Source organism: Danaus plexippus (genome assembly GCF_018135715.1).
Source record: "Danaus plexippus chromosome 13 unlocalized genomic scaffold, MEX_DaPlex mxdp_15, whole genome shotgun sequence".
Taxonomy (NCBI): Eukaryota; Metazoa; Arthropoda; class Insecta; order Lepidoptera; family Nymphalidae; genus Danaus; species Danaus plexippus.
The window spans coordinates 2,108,731-2,131,925 of NW_026869849.1; the positions used below are offsets into that span (position 1 = coordinate 2,108,731).

At 33.1% G+C, this 23,195-nt stretch overlaps 1 protein-coding gene across 4 annotated transcripts; it reads right to left on the reverse strand.

Moving 5' to 3' along the window:
* Window positions 1–152: 152 nt before the first annotated feature.
* LOC116769913 (huntingtin-interacting protein 1) lies at window positions 153–22,691 on the reverse strand. Of its 4 annotated transcripts, XM_061527604.1 has the most exons (25): window positions 22,359–22,691; window positions 14,191–14,257; window positions 12,340–12,450; window positions 12,048–12,200; window positions 11,641–11,798; window positions 11,338–11,399; window positions 10,705–10,882; window positions 10,193–10,313; window positions 10,010–10,117; window positions 9,616–9,731; window positions 9,178–9,274; window positions 8,996–9,059; window positions 8,497–8,606; window positions 8,039–8,139; window positions 7,246–7,654; window positions 6,499–7,101; window positions 5,989–6,351; window positions 5,434–5,584; window positions 5,094–5,248; window positions 4,498–4,618; window positions 3,272–3,489; window positions 2,597–2,838; window positions 1,645–1,874; window positions 1,269–1,426; window positions 153–877 (listed from the first exon to the last, which is right to left on the reverse strand). In XM_061527604.1, exons 2-25 carry the CDS (start codon window positions 14,224–14,226, stop codon window positions 848–850), a joined length of 4,095 nt encoding a protein of 1,364 aa, XP_061383588.1. In that variant the 5' UTR covers window positions 14,227–14,257; window positions 22,359–22,691; the 3' UTR covers window positions 153–847. The 4 variants fall into 4 exon arrangements, with proteins under 4 accessions (XP_061383588.1, XP_061383587.1, XP_061383590.1 ...); XM_061527603.1 differs by lacking the exon at window positions 14,191–14,257; XM_061527606.1 differs by lacking the exons at window positions 5,989–6,351; window positions 6,499–7,101; window positions 14,191–14,257 and having other exon boundaries at window positions 22,359–22,685.
* Window positions 22,692–23,195: the final 504 nt, after the last annotated feature.

Sequence of the window (23,195 nt, forward strand, 5' to 3'; positions counted from 1 at the left end):
TTGATCTCAGTAACCATAATTAATTCTAAATATATATTTTGTATAAAAACTAACTTTTTATAAACGATAATTTTAAAACGCCTGCCAGACTTCGAATAATATTTATAAAATAGGTGTCACACATAATACGAAAATAATAACTGAAACACAACTTTCGTTAATACTTTTATTAGTAAATAAACTAATAAATTATAAATATTACATTATCGATTACAAAATTCCTTTAAATTTAAACTTCTTACAAGTTACATGATACAGTCTATATTTTAATGATTTATATGGAGTTCAAAAAAAAAACACGAAAATAACATTAGCAAAACTGTAGACAACTTAAAGCTTAAATCAATAAAATTTCACAGATTACTAGTAAATAAAATCATTGATGTTGTTGCCAGTGTAATTTCGGTAAGAATTTAATAAAAATAACAAAACAATAAGTCTTACATACTTTCATATATTTCTAAACACTCGTTGAACACATGTACCTACAATTATATAATTGATATCATCGTGCCACTAATCAATGCCATTGTATTTGGAATGGACTGTCGTCAATGGTTTAAGAGGTCAATGGAAAACATATTTCTATGTTTACGGGGTACAAAAATTACTTAATGTAAAATTAATAAAAATACAATATAATCCGTTTTAAACCTATCTGTTGGTTGTGTCTGGAAACAATAGATATATCAAATATATATATAATAAGCAAATTAAAATGTTACAAATCTTCATACAAATAATTCGTTGTTCACAGTATTGAAATGGTTGGATAATTTTTTTATTTTTTTTTTTGATGTCATACTGTCATGGGTTTAGTTATTTCCGTTATAAACACTGGCCAGTTTCATTCATCTCCGTTTGTTATAGTTCCGTTCTGAAAAAAAAAAGTGTGAATAGTATATTAGTTTTATTGTATTAAAATAATAAAAATATGATTTTGGGTCGAAGTCGATTATTAGAAAGAAAATATTGGCAATTAAAATTTTGATAAATATAATAAAGTATGTATGAAGTACCATGTTTGAAATACTTATGTAGTTATTCAAGGACATATATATACTATAACTTTAACTGTCATTATAAATTAAAGATTTTTTTTAGTGCTTCCTTCATGATGGAATCGAATCGTACTAAAGGAAGGTTAGACTTTAGTGAATACAAAGTTTGAAAAACAATATTGCAGATTTTAAAATGCTGTAAGCAAAATTAGATTTTTATTAAGTCAAAATTCCTTATTATAAAAGTTATAATGTTAGTATAAGTACCTCGTGCATCTGTGCGAGGTTGTAGTGTCTCTTCCTGAGAGCAGCCAGCCGGTTCCTCTCAGCGTCCAAAGCACTCTCCAGTTCCAGAGCACGTACTTTGCTCTCCATCTCCAGTCTCCGGGTAGCAGTCAGTGAAAGATTCGAAGTATCCAGGGTTTCTATTGAAGAATCAAATAAATAATAGTTTGTAGATGCAAATGAGACCCGTGTATAAAAATAAAGGGTATTCCTAGGGTTGTAATAAAATATATGATAAGAAGATTATCATATTGTAAATGCTAACTAAAATTATATCAGCTCTTCCAATACGTTACTTATTTCCACAAATATTAAAGCTTCGTCTCTTTCAAATGCTACATCTCATGTATGTACTAACCCTGATCTCTGACTAATGCGGAGGCGCCTCTGACCGCGGCCACTACAGCGCCGGTTGCCGCGGCCACAGCTCTGGAGGCGGCGGTGAGTCTCGCGAGCGCGGGTGTCGCGGGCGGAGCCTTCGCCCTCGAGGCGGCCACCAGCTGCGCCGTGCTCCCCGCCACCTCGTGGGCCGCCGCTGACACACCTTCAACCCGACCAGCCGCACCCACAGCCTCGTCCGCGGATGAACTACAGGCAACAGCAAATAATAAATATATTAACCTATCTTCTCATGTGAGCTTTTAATCGGACACAGTGTAAACTCAAAAAGGAAACTCCAAATTAAAGTTTTGTTTTTTTTTTTTTTGGATTTGTCACAACTTATCTCTTTACGGCAAAGCACGAAAATTTTACGACAATTATGTACAGGTGGTTGAAAAAAAAAATATATGACATTATATATATCAAACTCCTGCTTAAAATAATTAGCAATACTGTGTGGTGCGTAAATGTGGAAAAATAAGACAAGGCTAAGTTCTAAACAGTGTTTAAATGTTCGGGAGGTTATTTTTTTTTGAAATTTTTATGAGTCAATAATTTTTAACTATGGGAGAAATTTCTATGTCAGTGTACTAGCACATTTAGGTCATATCTGTGTGAATGGGATTTATAATTGTAATACAAATATAAAGCTGAATTTATTGTTTCAAAAATTATAGACATGTATGTGATAATAATAAAAGTGAGATTTACTGTTTATAAAATATCTTTATATTTAATGCTATCTATTAGCAGACAACCTCCTTGTTACTACTATAATAAGCATATAAACAATTTTGAATCCACAAAAGTGGAAAGCTAGTTGTTTTTGTGGACCAAAAAGATCTGTGGCTACACATTATAAACATATACATATGTATATATAAGTTAGCAGTAGAATTCTTGTCAATAAACACCCTACAAAAACTTACACAAGCAACTTAGCCGCGAAGACCACAGCTTTGGAAGCGGATATCAGGCCCTCCGACCACTGAGGGTTCCTGCGGTACATGTTCTGTCGTGTCTTCGGGTCCCCGAGTTCATTTTGAAGGTTCCTGGAGTCCTGGACCAACACTTTGACGGCAGCCATGAGGGTCGTACACGCGTCCAAGATCTTGCCATTCACTTCCAACTTGACGCCCGTGTCACCAGCTCGACTTGCAGCCAACATGTCCTGACAACAAATATTATTAATAAATCATAGAGAATTGTCTATGTTAGTAATTTTTTTTAAGTTAACGGTGTGCTATGGATTAGCATTATTTATCAAGCAAAGGTCTTACAATTTAACGCCAATATAACATCACCATCACGACCCTGCATCCCAGGGGTTCCTAAACTTATTATGTCTACGGGAGGTAGTACTTTGAGGATAAATTATTTTTAGCGCCCCCATTTTTGCACCCACTCCAATTTCACTATAACTTATCCTAGCTAAATGAAGTTATAAATCACCCCCCAGGCTCTACCCAATCCATTTTTTTGCTGGAACTCTTGCCGCTCCCTTTTGGGCCTGCAACGCCCACAAGGATGCGTTATAGTCCACCTTGGGAAAGGCTGCTACATCCGTATCAATCTGTATATACCTATGAAGCGTCCAAGCCTACCTCAATCTGTTTGGCCGCTACTTCTATGGCCCTGTCCATGTCGGCAAGCTCGTCGTCCACGCCCCTCGTGTCGGTGACGTCATCGGCCGCGGCTCTCGACAGCCTGGTGACGCTGGCTCCGGTCGCCAGACACTGCGTCACGTCTATGGCACCCGTCGATATATTCTCTAGACACTGCTTTGTGTTCGCCAGCATCGTCCGGCAGTCGTTGCTCAGTTCTAGTGAAAACATAAATAAATATTTACGTATAAACATATACATTACTTGATTTTGAAAAATTAAGAAATTTCTAAATAGCACGAGAACTATTTCTATTGTAATGCATGGAATTAAGATATATATAATAAAATAGACTACACTAATGTAATACATGGAATAATTCTAAGTTTTCTATTAGTTACCCAATCACCAGTATAAAGTTGCATTATTCTGAACTTCCATATTTAGAATCTGGCGCTAAGGCCAATATAACAGAACGAGTTACTAGTTTACTATATAAGAGCTGATATATTGTCAACTGAGAGCCCACCGCCTGTGTGATACATAATGTACTCTCTATACCAGCATTTATCATCTAGAACATTTGGACTAAAATTACAACAGGCACTTATAATTTCACTTTTCAGATTAAATGAAGTTTCAATAGAAAATACGCAGAAAAAACAAAGACAGGAGCAGGTTCGAAAATGCAACAAACTCCGGATTGTCGCGTTGCAGTGCTTTACCAAAAAATAAATTATGAAAAATAAGATTTCCGGGTATAGGACGCGTCGTTTATTATTTTACAACTATATACTCCCGACGTTTCGATTACAGCAGCCGTGACCACGGGCAGGAGAGATGAGAATGTCTGTCAGTTAGTCTTGTTATTTGTCATCTACCGCCAACGATTTCTTAATTTCCTTAATAGGAAACGTGATGGAAAGTAGTCACCGTCGCCCATGGACATCTGCAGCACAACAGATGTTGCGGATGCTTTGCCGACCTTGATTGTGTGAGAGGGAGAGAGGGTGGGTAAATGGAATGGCAACCGACTTCCTCAGTCATTGGACGAAACGCAGCCATTAAAGACTACTCCACGCCGATCTTTTGTGAGGTGCTGGTGCTTCCCTGGTCGAGCTGGGCCATGTTAGAGCTGTAGTAACTTGACCACAGCTAGTTTCCCCCACCTTAAAATCTTAGTCTTATTTAATTAAATTAGGAATGTAGACAGTGAAGCTTCATACTTTCAGCCAATTCCATATCAGTTGTGGTGTTGGTGACGTCAGACACGATGTACGACACCCTGGCCGTGTTGTGTGCCGCTGAGAGGACGCTCCTCGACACCAGCTCCTCGTTACCCTCCAACTGGATCACAACCAACATATCAAGATCATAGCACTGTTTGATGTCAAATATATCGAGAATAAAATAAATGTTAAGATACTTTTATGGTAATAAATTAAATAATTGATATAAATGAGGTACGGGTTGAGTTCCTAGTTATATTCGAGAACGTATACGAATTAAATGTTCAGTACATTTCTCTGTAGAGGTTGGTTGTTACTCGGGTTTCCGTTTCGTCTCACTTTTGATATATAGAACATTCTCAGTATAAATGTATATTTTAAGCTGACAAACCACATTCCAACACAGTTTTTTTTTTGTGTTGAAATAATATCAAATTAATTTGAATAGCACTAATATATATATAACGAGTAAATGGACTACTGACGAGTTACTTGAAATACTTTTTAAATTAGATTGAATTTTTTTTGTATTTAAGGCATCTGACACGAACGCACGCACACACACACACACACACACACTATGTTATATTTACCTTATGCTTCCTGGCGATTGTTTCGAAAGCCTTAGCCGCGTGTTCGCCGGCTCTTTTGTTAGTATCTTGAGCGTTTGAGTTCTCAAACGCCGAGATCGCTTCGTTCGTTATATCCAACGCAGCCTCAGTCGCACACGCCAATATCTTACTAGCTTCTGATTATTAAAGAAAATCAGTTATTTATAAAAACTATAAAACATCATTCATTATATCATATTGACATACACATTGTACATATGTATTTAATAATACACTTTGGCGTACTGGCACAGATAGGTGCCCCCCCCCTCGCCCCCCCATACAATACCGTCATTACAATACGCAATAGTATATATCTCACGTTTCTTGATGAGCTGGTCCTTCTCGTCCAGCTGTATCTTTAAGGACATCAGATCGGCCTCCATGATAGTGTTTTGCTGCAAGAGGTCCTGTAATTCACATTCCGCGGTGAGTCGTTCGCTCTCCGTGTGCTCTAATCTAGCCTCGGTCAACTAAACCGTTTAATGTACTTAACGCGAGGCCGGTCCAAGGAAGGAGTCCATGCAGAATGCGGCGAGAAGGAGGCAGGAAGAGAAAAAAACATGCGATTAATACATGCAACAGAAAAAAGATCGTATACCGAGAGAAGCGACGAGATTCGGACAAACACAGCAGCATTATTGATGAACAGAGCAAGAGATAGCAAGGCTCGAATGGGAAACATACAATGAAAGATTCGTCGTCACTGGCAGGATTGGAACCTGAAACCTTCGGAATTGTTGGTCCCCATTGTTTTACCAATGAAGCCATCGTCCCTAACTCTATTTGCTGAACGGAGCATTCTATACATTTTAACCGCGCCAAGACCAACACCATAACCACAAAAAGCCCCAGAGGCCGCCAATGTTAGTCTAACCTGTATATTTTTCTCTCTCTCAGACATAGATCTAGTCAACGCTTGCCTCTCTTCAGTTTGGATCTCTGTCAACCTTGCAACCTCAGTTTTCAATGTCTCCAGGTCCTTGTTAGCTGTGGCCAACACCGCGTCTTTGTCTGCAATGACCCTCTTCAATTCGACCTCTTTTAATCCAAACTCATCCGTCAGTTCCCTTGCGACATTATCTCTACTTATTTCCATAGTAACACACGCGGACCGTAGATTATCTATTTCGCTTTGCAATGTATTCCTTACGGTGACGTTTTCTCTTCTCGCCTTTTCAATCTCAGCTGTTAATTCATTTTCCTTATTCTGTAGTTCCTTAATTGATTTTTGTAGTCCCTATCGCAAATTTGGAGACGATAAATATATTAGCTATCATCTATAAAATTAATACCTATTTTATGTTTTTAATTGATTATGTCATAGTGTTTATAATGGCGAGATTTTTTAAATAATAGAATATTTATACGGTAAGTTATAACCAACCTGATTTATTGATAGTAAATTATTTCTCTCGTGTAATGTTTCGTCTCTTTCCACAAACAGCTTTTCTATGTCGGTTCTAAGTGTTTCTATATCATCATCTTTGCTACGTAGTCTAGATTCATATTCTGTTTTCAATTCTTCTATATTTTCCTCTAGTCTCGTCACTTCCACTATTTTCTCTGATATTTCCTTGTCAAGCAAGTTTCTCTTGTGTGTCTCCTGCTGTAACTGTTCGTCTAACATATTATTAAGCGTATTCATATTTTCAAACTCTATCATCGAATTCTCTTTATCTTCCTCGAGCGTGTTTATTTTGTTGTTGAGTTTGTCTATTTCTTCATTCTGTTTGTCTATGGTCGCCTTCGATGTTTCGATATCGTTTCGATAGTTTTCTATCTGTTTTTGTAACAAACTAACTTTATCTATGGCCTCGTTTGCTTCTGCATCTTTCTTATCCAGTATAGCTTGCAGCTCCTCATTTTTAGAATTCAGTTCTCCGTTCAGTTTGCGACATTGGGAATCGAAATCATTTTGGGTGTCGGTTAATTTTGCTTTGAAATATTCTAATTCAGCTTGCAAATTGTTAGTTTGGATAATGCGTTCCTAGTAACAAATGTTAGTGTTATCACAACTACCAAAATATTAAACTACCATGCATTGTTAGTCTTTATCTACATCTAATCTAGTACATGCAATGTTAACTATATATAACTCAATATCTATCTAATCTATTGAAGGAACACTAACCTCTCTTTCCTCTTGATACTGTGCTTTCATCTCGGCCAACTGCTTCAAAGCCTCTTCTTTATCTTTAATCGCTGTTTTATATTCGTCACCGCTCTTCTGTAACACCGCTGTCAATTCCTCTTTAACTCTACTCAGCTCTTTGTCCTTCTCCTCGAAGTCCGCCTTTAACTTCTCTAAACTCTCGTTGGTCTCTTTCAAATCGTTAGTGAGAGCTGTCAGTTTGTCTTGTTGTACAGTTTTGACTGTGTTGTGTTCAATCTCCAGAGCCTCGAAGTTGGTTCTCAGTGTTTGTAGTTCCACTTCTTTCTGCCTGGTCAGTTCCAACTCAGTCCTGAGGTTCGTGAGTTCGGTTTTGTAAGCTTCGACTTCTTCACTAGACGATGCCTTCTGTTGCAGAAGCTCTACATCTCTGCGAACAAATGTCACTTGTACTACATTATATCATAGTCTATTAAGCATTAGTTTTAAGAATACTTTTTTTTTCTCGAACGAAACACGTTTTGCACTACCAAAGTGTGCACCCAAAACCGTACAACATATTTTATACACAGCTAAATTAGTTTGCGAACAAATTTTACTTGTACTGGAATTATTTAACAGTGGTTATTATATATTTTCGTGTAGGAATTCCATAAAAATACGTTTTTTTTATTCCAAACACTTTGCCTGATTTATGTATTCCTTTAATTATCAAGGAATGCAGCAGCAACTATACAAAATATTTGACAGTATACTTAAGAATTTGTATTTTTAATATATTTAATATAATACTTGTATAATGAATATTTCTTACTTCATTCGATCGTTGAGTTGTTGCTGTAACAGGCTAGTGGCGCCCTCGTGCTGAGCGGCCTCGCCTCGCAGCTTGGACGCGAGCTTGTCGACCTCGGCTTTCTATACAATAATAACTATAAAGAAACTTCAAATCGACATACTTGTCAGAATTCCATGTTCACATTTTATAACGAGGTATATTTTTAACTATAACTATACCTCTCAGAGCGTTTGTTGCGTAAAGAATATGAAAGAAGAAAATTGCTTGAACCAATATTTGACTAGGTTTGATTGGTGAAGAGTAAGTCTTGTGATATAAACAATAACCAATGATGGTGATGATGGATTTGACTAGACTTCACTTCCTTAATAAATATGTCCACCTTTGCCCAACCGTGAACAGTTAATCAAACCTTTTTTCATACATTTCGACCATGAAGATCTTATATGGTGTTAAGGACTACATTCATTCATCACCTGTCTTATCAACGTTATGTGTTCTTCCCTCAGCTGTGTGTAAGCGCCTTTTAATTTCTGAAACTTCTCATCTATGACCTTCGCCTTATCCTCGGTGTCCATTAATTTCTCTGGAATACAACAATATTCACTATATTAATTAAACTAACATTTTATTAAAAATGTCACATCACCAAGTGTTTAAATTACAAACTGGTTGCAAATATATAGTATTTATGTAAAATTAATAGAGAAATGAAAAAGTTTTAACCGTTTTATATGACAATTATTTTATACACAATTTCATCTGTACCCTTACCACTGGTTTCATTCATATATTTATATATATGAATGAAATATATATATAATAAATTAAGCACAATAAAAATTTCAGGATCATAGATGCTGGTAGTATTGATATTATAAATGTAAAATTTTCTTTAAACAAGTTAAATTAAAATTGTGTATGTATCTCTATATCTCTATAAGGAACCAATCACACTAATATAACGAATCTCACTTTTGATTTCCGGTGTCTCAGCCGCCAGACTTTCAGCCTTATTTCTCTCATCGTCCAATTCAGACTGAAATAAAAATTGATTAATTATTATATGAAATTAAACAATGAAAAACAATTTAGAAAAAAATCAATGTCATCAAAATATTAAAATAAGTATTACTTGTATATATTTTTTAAATTACCTTAACATTTTGCATCTGTGCCTCCAACCGTGTACAATGCTCTCTCATAGACCCCAGCATTGTGTTCCTCTCTTGTATTATCTGCGACACTTCAGATCTGCAACCAATTTTGACAAAAAAAATACTTTTTTGAAATACACACAAATAAAAGCACGTAATATCTATACTATATATGAACAACATGACACATTCTACTTGAAAATTATTTTTTAACAAAACTAAATTATTTTTCAATATAATTTCTTGATTTAAATACATTTAATAAATACCTAATTCATATAATCAATGGATTTACCATTGTATTAAATTATTTTGTATGTTTGTTTGATTGTTATCTATAACTACTTAATATAATACATGTATATTATATAACATTGTATCACATCACATCACATCACATCATATCATATCATATCATCATATAATATTATATCATACCTCATCCTTTTAAGTTCATGTTGTAAGTGTTCTATGAGTCGGTCTCTCTCAACAATGGGATCTGGAACTGGCGAGTTGGTGCTGCGAGTATCAGACACCTCGCTGTGCATCTGGCTCTGATATCATTATCATATCATTAACATTGACATTATTATTTATTTCCATATCACAGCAATCACAGCATATAATTAAAACCTGCTACTTTTCGAATTTCAACATTTTAAAGAGAACCAAAATATTATTCATTTATTTTTATATCTACCAAAAAAATTAAGATACAATAGAAGTATGTACGTACATAGAAAATACAGTCTAATTGAAAACTTAATCTTATCTTTGGATTCTTGTTATAAAGCATTAATGTAATAAAGAACTCAACAAAATTACCACACACCTGAGTGACCGGGTCAGAAGTATCTATGAGTGACCCGACAGCATCCACCTCGTCCGGGGGCAGTTCAGGGATTGTTACCACCGGCGTGACGTAAGTACCGAAATCACTCTGAAGATTATAACCATTAATACGATGACATACTGAGAACTTTTGATTCTAAGAAGATTTGAAGTAGCTAGTCACCTGTTGCAGAAAGTTTGGCGGGTTGGAAGGCAGTACTGGCAATGTTAAAAGATTTCTGTAGTACTGTAAGCTGCTCGCGTGCTTGTAGAATGAACTCAACTTCTTGAATTGTGTCCTGAATCTGATTAAAAATATATTATGTTGTTATGAAAATGTGTGGTTGAATAAGTTACCGAGGTACACCTAACATATTATTGAGATAGCTATTAAAATGAACATGATACAGAAAGATTTAATAAAAATTTTTAATATATATATTTAGATTTGCATGACAATCATGCATGCTTGCAAACTAAGGATACCAAGTGGATAAGTAACAATGAATAAAATTGAAATATGCAAAGGATACTGCTATATAATCCAATATATAAATCAAACAGACAAAAAAAAATAACAAACAATGAAAATCAGTATGAGAATTAAAACTACGACAATTAAAAATTAAATATGAGACTAAAAAATACATAATATAAAGTAATATATTGTAGCAAAGGCCTTATATGAGTCGGAACCTCTCTCTGTGGCCGTCGAGCACGTCGGGCGGTAGCGAGGCGTGCAGTCTGAACATCTGCCTGACGATACAGTCGTATATGTGCGAGGAGTCCTGGGCGCAGGGGATGAGGGCCGCCAGCCGGCACTGACCGCTGGCTGTCATAGAGTTAGCTCTAGCATTGCCCAGGCTGTCGAACACTGGGGAATAAAGATATTCATATTATTATAACAACGCATAATATGACTAATTGATAGCTTCTAGACTAATCCCTTCGGTATCTTACATGCCACTCGCAAATTTAAATACATTAAAAATATTATAAAATATATATATATAATTAATTATCAATGTGACTACCTATATCACTTGATGACAGATTTTCGGGATATCGTATCCCCGTTGCTATGGCAACCATATCAGTTGACAATTTCATGTGAGCAAATTATTTTCTAACGTTTATTGACAACACAGAATATACACTGCAGATAATAATTGTTTTTATATTAGAAAAACTAAATCATTACAAGCGACGCTGCAGAGGGATCACTATTATTGTATAGATGACGTAACTAATATTGTTTAGTAAATATTGCCAGTGGAAAAATTCTTTAAATACCAGCATCAACTGCACATGAATTATGCAACATATTACCAGCTGCTTGCAGCTGAAGAATGTCGTCCATGTAGTCGAAAAGTTCAACGCACAGCTGGAAGCTGGAACAAGAAACATCTGAATTAGTTTCTATGTTTAAATGAAATTATACATATGTGTATATATTTTTTTTATACAAAAGTAACCGAATTGTTTGGGAGTATGTAGTTTTAAAAAAATAGAATGACGCGTAGTAATCCCAAAAATATTAGTTTCATTTAAATGAATGCTCTCGAAAGTCTTAGATCTCATTAGTTTATATGTTGTATTAAAACTTATATATAATATGTGAGTTTCCCTTACTAATTGTTTACGTCATTCTCAGCTATAGCGTCCAACTCTTCCACCGTGAGCTGCATGTTGCCAGGGAAGCGAGGGTTGCGTGAGTGGAACTTCAATTTGGTTACCAACAGCTTGCAATACAAGCTTATTAGACGTCCGTAGCCTTCGCGCAGGTGAACCTGTGGGTAGATGCAAATTTTAATCTCGTCTGCCCGTTATCACGGTTGCTGAAAACTAACCGAAACGTCGGGAGTACGTGGTTTAAAATAATACAAAACACGTAGTAAATCATTAATTTTTTATAAATATATACTCTATAACCAAAAGTTAGACCTTCATTTTAGACTTTGAATTTTAGAAACTAGTTCTTTTCCCTGGATTAAACACTCCTAAAGGTTATAATCCGTTATACATATGTATATCCATACCCATAGCTTTCCCAAATTCTCAATCATGTTAATGTGCCGCTGCGAGTCATCGAGACAGGCGGGGTGACCCTCGCGGAGCAGCTTGTGTGTGACGTGGCAGAACTTCCAGGACACGATCCTGTTGTCCTGAAGAGGAAGGCGGACGGCCACCATCTGGAAATGATATATGAACAAATCTATTGATAGTCCAAAAAATATATATACATTGGCCCAAGTTGGACAATGACCCAAGTTAATGCAATAGCTTATGATATGAATATCAAAGACAATATTATTTGTTATTATATCATACCCAGTATGTGACGGCGCTCTGTTCCTGGAACGTCCCGATGATTGTGCTGCGGACATGTTTCTCTTTAACCGGCGTCTCTATAGAATTTATAGCCTTTTGTATTGCTAAAGTCTGGAAAACACAAAAAAAAAAACATTATTAATATATTTATTTCGTCGTAAAAATACTATTATATCAAGCATCCACACTAAAGATTAGGTCTTAAATGGGACCGATTTCATTAATTTAATACGACTTACGTTCATACGATGTACGCGTGAGCTTATTTTTACTTCAAAATAACAGTAAAAACTTTTATATTCTATACCGTATGAAACTCATTTCAAATTTAGAATACGGCGTTTCGTTGCGTTGTTCGCGCGCCATATTATTAGAATGGCGTTTGTAAACAAAGCCGATGTCAACAACCGTAGCGTTCTGTTATGATAAGTAAAATTGAAAATTTTTTTTACATATATAATACTGGTATAAAATTTTAATTATACATAATATGTTGTACATTATGTATAGTTATAAAATTATTAGAATGAGTATTATATTGGCTGTATAAAATATGCACATTCCACACTTCAATAGCACAGCATATTTGCCTTGTATATTAAAATCTATATCTTATACGACCTATATAATTAATAACAATAGTGATATATGTTTCCAGTTTGAAACTAGTATTGGCTAATAGTTTGAGTCAAGAAAAAAAAACTTTTTTACAGATAATTGTATATTCAATTCTTTATACGTATAATTTACATTTAAATGATGAATGTAGAAATTCATTGCATAATTATGGCCTTATTATTTAAAAAATTACTGTAATGGAATTCTACCTTCATTTGAATTCTTTGTTGCTTCAAGCGCATGTTTTCTTAGAACTATAACGTGTCATGTGTACTATTGTACATATACCATGGCTGTGACGTCAGAGTTCTCATGTATCAAGTCGCATACTCGTATTTTCAAACTAGGTCTAACATAGCAGATAACAAGCACACAATATTTGCAATAACTAATAAAATTTTCGGCATACGATTTTTTCGTTCAATTCCGATTTAGAGCAAATCTTAATGGACGTAAGTTGGATAGACCTTTTCTATTTATTCACAAAAAAACCGCCAAAATTATACTTCAATTTATTAAATAAATTAAACATTAATAGAATAACATATAGGTCTAAGAGTCATTCCGAAAATATATAATAGTACTTGAGTAGTAAGGACAAAATACAAATGTACAGAAATTGACATAGACTGAGCGGCGCTGGCTTATGATGTCTTATATTCATTTAAGCACATAATTTTCTATTTAAAGTTTATTCCTGATAAATCAACACCCGTACTACAATCGTTGAAACTTAAAACCGATGGTTAGTATTTTCTCATTCATAAATCTTCGCGCGTGAGTCATCAGCGTAAGTAAACGAATGAAAAAAGTGGTGCCGACTTCCGTCTGTTTTTTGACTATGCAAAACTATTAATAGTGTGTTGTATTGTGAGTAATTAATTTTTATATTTACATATTCTAGCGGTTTGTTTACAAGTTAAGCAGATTTAATCTGATGCATTGAACATGTACAGCTTCGTTAGCGAGGTGATGAGCTCAAGGTGCTGTTAGCGTGTTGTTAGTGTTCAGTAGGACTAGCATATTGAGTGCAAAAATTAACTGGCCATCGACCGACAGACGGGCGTATTAGATAGTTTTGACAATATTATCTCACCTTTCCGGGAAACTGAATGGAATCGTAGAAAGAAAAATGGAATAGAATTATAATTAAAATTATATATGTATATATATAAACAATATATTTTATAATAGAAAAATTAAAAAAGTTCTTTTCTAATTAATTAAACTTACCAGTTGATAGAAGCGTTTTTCAGCGGGATTTGCCATTGTTAGTCTTCAACATGCATTAGTTAAATCGCTGAAATGAGATTATTAGGGATGGTTTACATTAATGCAACATTTTATTAGTGGGCTTTCATTCAATATTATTAATTTAGAAAATGGATAAATTAATTAAAATTAAGGATTCTGTGTTATTGATTATATAACGATCTCTTGTTAAATTACTTGAGAGACGAACGCATAACATATTATTGAAAATGTACGGAATTCGTACCATAAGTTCGCATGATCTAAAAATGCAGAGCCTTTTTACGTTAAATAAATAATTTTAAATTTCTAAGATAAGATTATTAAATTAATTACAAGAAGGAATGACATGGAACGCTCCGTATTTAGTTTGCAAACGTATGGTAGAAATACAGATCATACAAAACAAATTCTTTAAAAAGCAAGTTGAATGAAAGAAACGTGTGATGTGTTTTATAAATGAAAGGCGACGGTCATCATGCTTCTGCTCTCGATATGTATCGTGCGATCACATACAGCTGTTACAGGCAATATTCGATAAATTTTCAACCAGAACTAAACTTGCTGTGCATGTGTTTTTATATAATCGCATCGCCGAAACAAAAATACAGGTTTCGATGGGAATTATTTGAGCACGTTGATTCATTTTTGTTAATATCAGCCAAGGTTATATCGGGATTTAGAAAAAAAATTGCAAATTGTTATACATAAAAATGTTTATCGCCTGAACTGGACTATTAAGCATGTCTTATATACAAAATAATGTCTGAGTACTTTGAAGGATAGAATTGTGTATGCCTTTGTTATGATCTTTCACGACTCGACAGTATAGTACCTGAAACAATAGAATATTCATTATATATATATAAATACAATTTATATAAAAATTACATATAAATACTCAAATAAAAGTCATAGGTCATTGATAAATTTTTATCCAAACGAAAGATCAGACGTACATACTTTTTTATTATACAAATATTTATATTACAATAAAGGAACCATTAAATTTCTAAGCTAACTTTATCGGAACACTTAGTCCAAGTTGGCATCGTCCTTAAATAATTAAATAATTATCAATCTTTACATACGATTTTTTTCCGTTTGTCATTCAATAACCTACTCTAATACTATAATGTGAGATGTTTTATTTATTAAACACTAGGAACGCTGTCAACGTGGACTAGGTTTACATAAAAATGGTCATTTATAAGCATGTATGTCAAGGCAGCCAATAGCAACACACAAAACAATATGAACTCAGCATGAAGTGTTGAATGTAACATTTCCCACCAAAATTACGTAGAATTACCGATGGGCTCAAACAATAAGCATGATATACTGTCATGATGATGTGTATGTTACGGTGGATAAACTGTCTCTATACTTTATTCATATAAAATACACAAATAGTTGTTACAGTCAAACTTATCAGAATAAAACACTGGATGTTATGGCTTAGATCATTATCAGTATTGGGTTTAAATTTTTAATATTTTAAAGAAAAAAATGTACGCTTGTTTTGTTATTGTTATACTTATATCGATTTACGTTTTCAAAATTATGTATCGTTTTGATATATTCCCAATGGAAAGATACTAATTGATATTAAAAATAAATTTTTAATTCCAACGAATAAAGATATTCAATTGTTTTACGGCTATCTTCATAGTTTTGAGTTGGTGTTCGAAATTTAAGTTTTTTTACATAGAATGCACATTTCACTAACTAGAGGCGGGACACGATAGTTCAGTTGGCTAAGTAACTGGAACGCGCTATCCAAAATTAGCAGGTTCGAATCCTACTACTGTCCTTGGATTTTTATTCTACATTTTCTATTTGATGAAAGTAAACCGAATTATCAAATTAGTAACCAAAAAAAAAAATATTATTATTATCAGTTTTCGTACTAGTCAATTTAAAAATACCTCGAATAGTTATAGCAAATACACATGTTTAAAGAACGGTACAGAAAAACTTGAACCAAACTGACTTGATGTTTATTTATGTCTCGTCACACCACATTGAAGTAGGGTGGCGGGTAAAGTCTTAAACTTTATGTGATTTTACGAGACGATAGTACGGAGATTTTGTTTCATTTATAGATTTTATTTATAATTATGCTTAAAGTCTTTACGTTTAGAGTTTCGTTTAAACAAGAAGCAATCTGTTTTATTTAACACTTTGTTTAATCACTACTTTATTAATAAAAGGTATTGAAATTATGATAAAATTTCCGTGATTTAGTAAAACATAGAAGCACATTTTTATTTATAATGTTGTAACTGTAACTGTAATGTTGTAATGTTTGCAAAGATGAATCTAAGGGCACTACGCGTGAATGAATTAAAATTAATATTGATGACCTTTACTGCATTGATGTGCTGCTGATTTAAAATAATTTTAAAAATCAATGATTTTATTTGAATTGAAAGGAATAGATAAATTAAAAAATTACGTCGCACCTAGGACGCAGTCTTCTCAAATATAGATTCAATTGAAACGATATCAAATTAAAATATTGACTTTGTATTTATACTTTATAATGAAAAGGAAACTGTCCGTGTTCAGTTTGAACGTGGAAACTTGTGGTTAGGTTACATATGCCATCTTCACGATGACCTTCATACATCTGATATACGGGTGAGTCTTAATACATTGTTTTCACAATACAAAGTATCATGTTCCACTGACCATAGAAACTGTACATTAACCAGCTAACCATACCATATACGAAAATATAATGGAGCAGATTTCACAAGCCATTGTCTCTGAACACAATAATGTCTTTGTAGCTGTTACCGTGATACCTGTGGCATCGGATGTTCTAACATAAATACGACGTAAAATTAAGTGCTTTTAAATCTTCATTATCACCCAGTAGTAAAATTTTATTTAATCTTCACAACCCGATACATCGCACAGTAACATTTTATATGAAAATACATTTTTTTAAATTTAAATAAACCGATAGATCAATGAACTCTAACACGATAAAGTTTACGCGAAATTGATAGAAATTATGACGTAAGAAGTATTCTTCGTTGTTTGGCAAAATAAAAATAAAATGGACACTGCATTTATAATTTAAAAAAAAAACCGAATAAATTCAATCCATTCACGCACTAATAAAGTATTGAGTAACATTACCTCGTTACATAGCGGAATGTCGATTGAAGAAATGTTGCAAATTGTGCGTAACTTTAATAACAGTTGGTAACGGGAAATTTCGATAATATACTTACTGGACTTGGTTCTCTAGCTTAATAAACATAGTTTATTGAATAAAAATTTAGTTCGAACTGGGTCTGTTATAGGATTTTGTATTATAATTTTATATTTGACAATACAAACGGATAACCTTTTACGCTCCTTTAGTTCGCAACAATATTATATGTAAAAAAAAAAACAACAAATACGCCTTGACTATGAGAAATAATATTTGCACTTAAAGAAATCTTTAACAAAACGAGTAATATAGTTACGTAATAAGTAATCGTATCCCATAATTCTAGCTAGAGATCAAAGAAACGCGATAAAAGTAACGTGTGTACGTAACACCGACAGTATTTTTATCTAATTCCGACACATGGTGTATCGTTTGAAAACGGGATGCTGGTTAAGACCGGAAGAGGACATGCAGAGGTAATTGGCCGCTCGACGTTTCCTACATCAATAGAGATCACTTACAATACAGTTTGAAACACACAAACGCTCACAACATTCAGATCGAAATACTCTCTGAAAAAATCATTAAAACAAACGCAATGATAGTTTTTTTTTATTTTACACGGTTTGAAAAAAATAGTACTATATTTAAAATAACATAGGTAAAGTTTATCTTTTAATTCTACGGATTACTCACAGTCATTTCGCTTTAAACTATTCACTCTCGTTATTGAGTAATCGTAATCTCATGAAAAATTTATATTAAAAAACGCGAATTATTCCCAGAAACAACCATCGCAGAAAATACGAAACTAAACTATGTTTAATAATGTTGCTTTGTGCTAACGTAAAACGTGTACACAATTCACGTCTGATTAAAATTTCATGATATTAAATTCGTCACGCGATTGTTGTAACAGTTAAAATTAACTTATACGTTTCATGAGTTACTGTATGAAGCTAAACCGATCGGGTACAAGTTTTACAATTTCACCATAACACCATAAAATTTGGCTAAATTTTCCACAGCTGTAGATTTTTTGTGGGGGAATATCTTTATTCGAGCGAAACAAAAAATTTACTTCAACGTTAAGTGTAAAATTGGTAGTCTAAATCGATTTACAGCAAGCCGCTCCAAAGTTTGCGATAACGCCCTCTTGTGGACGCTGCAGTCCTAAAGGGGGGGGGGGGGGGCAGTAAGATACCCAGAAAAAAATGGGGACGTTATATAGAGGTTTGGGAAGTGATTTCAAATTTCATTGAGCAGGTGAAAAAATGAGGTGCTGAAAACTAATTTATCCTCAAAGCAGGCAACACACAAAATAAGTTTGGAAACCTCTATTTTTAAGTATTTATTCTAATTACTATATTAATGGCTTATAACTGTAACATATTATTGGTTTAATGAATTCAAACACCGGTTCAATGGTTTGCCATACAAAATTTCTTAGATATAACGCTTTGCGAATAAAAACTTCAACGCTGAGGATATAAAGCCGTATCAGTAATCAGCTGTGCTGCAGTACTGAAATCCCATGTTAGCTATTTATGGTCGAATTAGAAACTGCTAATGAGGTGAAAGTCGATAGGTTTTACCATAACGTGGGAAAGGTCGTCGCCAAACAAGGACGGAAACCTTACACGCGAGTTGGTAAACCACTTATATATTTTAATCTTCGAGTTGTTAAATGGAACAATATGAAAAATGTTTAAAAAGTACTCGAAAGATGCTGACATTATTTTTGTGAAATTCACTGAGTCAGTCTACATGCAGCACAACCAACTAAGAAACCATCAAAAAGCTTAAAAAAAAGTTCTTGGAGATATTTATTAACCAAGTTTTAACTTCGGTTATATTATAAACTAACACAATATTTAGATTTATAATTTTGTGATATTAAATATATAAGTTTGTGAGTGTTTTCCTTAAAATTACCTCTTGAGTATACGGAGCCGGGTAAATGGACAAAACTCAGACAGACACATACAAAACATATCAACAAAGAATTTCTAAAAATAAAAAACTCTTACTAACATTAAAGATAGAGTATTTTCAACGTTTGCATATCTATTAATAAGAAACTGTGTTCACTCGGACGATTCGAACCCATAGTTAGATTGTTCTTTTACGAGTTCCACATCCTCACTATTCCTCATCTATATGAAAAATAACAATTCGTTATCTACTTAAAAAATCATAAACTATGTGGCAATGAGTTGCTTTATTACTATGTAATTTGTACGTTGTTAATGCTTCATCATTATTTATGTGGACATAATAGTTCTCAGTGTTTATAAGTCAGATACGACTTCTCAAAGTATGTATACACGTGTTAGTTATACAATATAGATATCATAGCAACATAATTAGCTAACGTCATAAATACAAGGTCAAAGGAAAAATCGTATAAGTACAATAAGAACCACTAGGATATGCGTTAAGGCTGATTCATGCGCTTGCGCAGAACATTTAACCGGCCGGTATGTCTAATTACGGAGTTCAAGACTATAAGCGCTTACTGAGACTTAACGTTCAATATTAATAGATTTCTGGCTATGGAAAGTATATATATATTTTTGCATAGTGATTAAACAAGGATGCGAACTTTATATTTTTTGCCCACTCTTTAATATAATTGAACAATCCTTCCCACCCAAATAAAAACCGTTCATACAAGTATAGAATTAATGAGAAACGTTTTACAGACAGCGAAGGGTATAGTTTAAATATAATCCTTTCTCTGGAATTAAACGAGTTACTTCCAGTAACTTTGATTCATACGAATTTAAACAACGGGTAAGGAGGATATCAGAATTTAACATAAATTCATTGAACGTGAAAATGTACAGGGAACAAATATAAATAATGAAGTGGGCGGAAACGAGCAATCTCGTGCCCACACTCCGACTCTATAATATTTTGATAAAAATTACACCCATCTAGATGGTTACACTCTGTTTCAATATTATTTAATTATTATCAATGCTTCATGAATACTTTACCGGAAATAGGTGGGACTTACGAGAAGGTTATCACCCAAAACGTTCCCAAATTTTGTTATGAGTAATGTTGTATTAAAATGAGTTTCATATACAATAGATATACGAGTCGAAAAAAGTAAAAGGAATCGTTTAAACCAAATCCAAAATTCCTTAATTAGACGCGCTATTCACGAACGCAGAAATAATCGCGTTTCAATCTTGTTTATTTTCGTGAACAAAGGAGTTAACAAAGTAGCTCTGCGTTAAGTTCATTGAACCTCTTAATAATTTTCATTATATAATAAATAACTCACCTGTTTACTAATTCGTGAACAAAGCACAAACAAACTAAACAAGGGCAAACCATAAAATGTATCGGAAAGATAAGTTATCGACATCGCTTCCATCGCATCGGTATTATCTAATGTACGATAACATTAACAACTATAACCTGACACGTACACTAGACATTTAGAAAAAAAAAAAACACTTAAAAACGCACTGATTATTAATAAAATTTTCGATAGTTAGTACTACCATAAGCATCATTAAACCAAATGTAAATAATTTCCGAATGAAATAATTGTAAAAAAATAATAGGAATTCTGAAGTCGAAAAGCCAAATTCTCCATCAAAAAAAAAATTGGTTATATTTTTTTTTTAAATCATTTGCAAAATTTTGCCTGAAACCCTTATCTGATTCCAATAATTATTTTTAACACCATTCTCAATCCTTATCTGGTTGATTGTTGTTAGTAAATGTCATTGTATTATGAGAGGGCATTGTTTTTGTGAATTTATTATATTATAATAAGACCATAAATTGTCTATGAAAAAGAATTTAAATCTCACATTAAAAAATCTTAAAAAACATTACATAAAAATAATCTAGGTACTCGTTATTATCATTTTTCATAATCTTTTACCAAAAATATTTTTTCTCTATTTTGCAGTGTAAATTTTATATCATGTTTATTAATTTCAATAGTAATAATATAGTAGATTCTTTTACATCTTCAACTACGATCCATCGAAATTAAAGTAAAGGCCATATATATATATATATATGTATATAAACTCGAAATAATATTTACAGTCAATTTCAGAATCTTGTACAATATAGGTAGTTATTTTAAGGGCAATAAAGGCTCGCCATGGAGATGGTCTACCAGTTGCTAAATTTACCTCAGCATTAAACATCAGCAACACAAAAAAAATATCAGACAAGAAATCTACTATTTTAATATAAATTATAAAAGATACAGTCACAGTATCTACTCTTGGAATATTTGAGTTTAGAATATAGAATTCAAATTAACAAGTTTTAGAATTGCAATTTTTTTTATGCTATGGCTTCATTCACACTGGAATCGTGGAATATTTTGCCAATATATACATTTTTATTTATTAGACAAATTATAATCTCATCAATATTTAAGTGTCATTAAATGTAACAATCCAAATGATGTCTAGTAGTAAATATTGTTTATTATCAATATATAACTAAACAGAATTAATTCTGTCAACTTTCTACTCTTACATAATACATGTGATCAAACATAAGAACTTAAGTGATTAATGTTTACATAATATAATTTGCGATAGTGTGTGTTCAGCTGAGGAACTATTTTGTAAATGAACTGTGTTTCATATATGACAGCAAAATAATTGTTTATGTTGTAGAATTAAATATTTTCCTAGATAAAGTTATATAATATTTATTCAATTTATATCACTCAATATAACACATGCTTTTGGTTTATATATTGAGTTTTAATATTATTATTGATAATATTTTGATACTTGTTTATTTAATTTTTTTAGGCCTTACACAGTCTTCACCTTAAACCCTCTCCATCTTATTTCGATTTCAAGGTACCTTTATGTTTGCAAAAATATTTTATTTAGTTTAGGTCACAAAAAAATAAGTATTGTTATGAACCGGCTGATGTCTGTCGGTAGAAGAGCGAAAAGCTGTGATTTAAAGAATATCGATTTACCTGAAACTTCTCGAATTGCTCGCGCTCAGCATCCAAGCTGTTCTTTCTTAATTGAAGTACGCGAGGCAGCGATAGTGACGCCATAGGATTTACTCATTCAAAGGACACCCTAAATAATTCGTATTAAATAATACAGGTAGAAAACACTAAACACCGAAAAGTTTTGGTCAAACTGTAATTACGAAAATATGACACTTAACAAATATACGAAACTTTTATCTATGAACAATAACAGAAATTAAAAACTTTCGAAAATTTATGACATATGCTAATAAGGCACATAACACATCAAACTACTACAAGATATAGAAACACACTGACAGGTTACACCAGACTGAGACACTGAATGTTATTGCAAACACAAAACGCACACAAGCAAAAGACAGATAACCGAATGAGTTCACTAGATACACAGCTTGTTACACATATAATCTGTCAATTTCTTTGTCAATAATAAGGTATATTTAGTTCAAGATTAATATTATTTAATAATAAATTATAAAATATGTAAATTATTTATTATAAAGAAAATAAAGAACCTATAACGTCCATATTAGATTATTCGCAAAATTACTAAAGGGGGGCTAAGTCGTGTAGAGGGTTATCCAGCTTTGTCCTCTCCTCGCTTCTACAAAATCCGATTGACAGCGGTTTTTTGGCGTTAAATTGACTAGCTTTGAAAGGAGGCAAAAGAGCTATTTGCAGTTCCAAAATAGAATATAATATTTTCATCATATAGATTTAATATGTGTAAGAGCACACTGCTATGTGCTACCATTAAAAGCGGTATCAATAAGACAAGCATCTTGATAACCTGAATGCAATTATTTTCCTTTA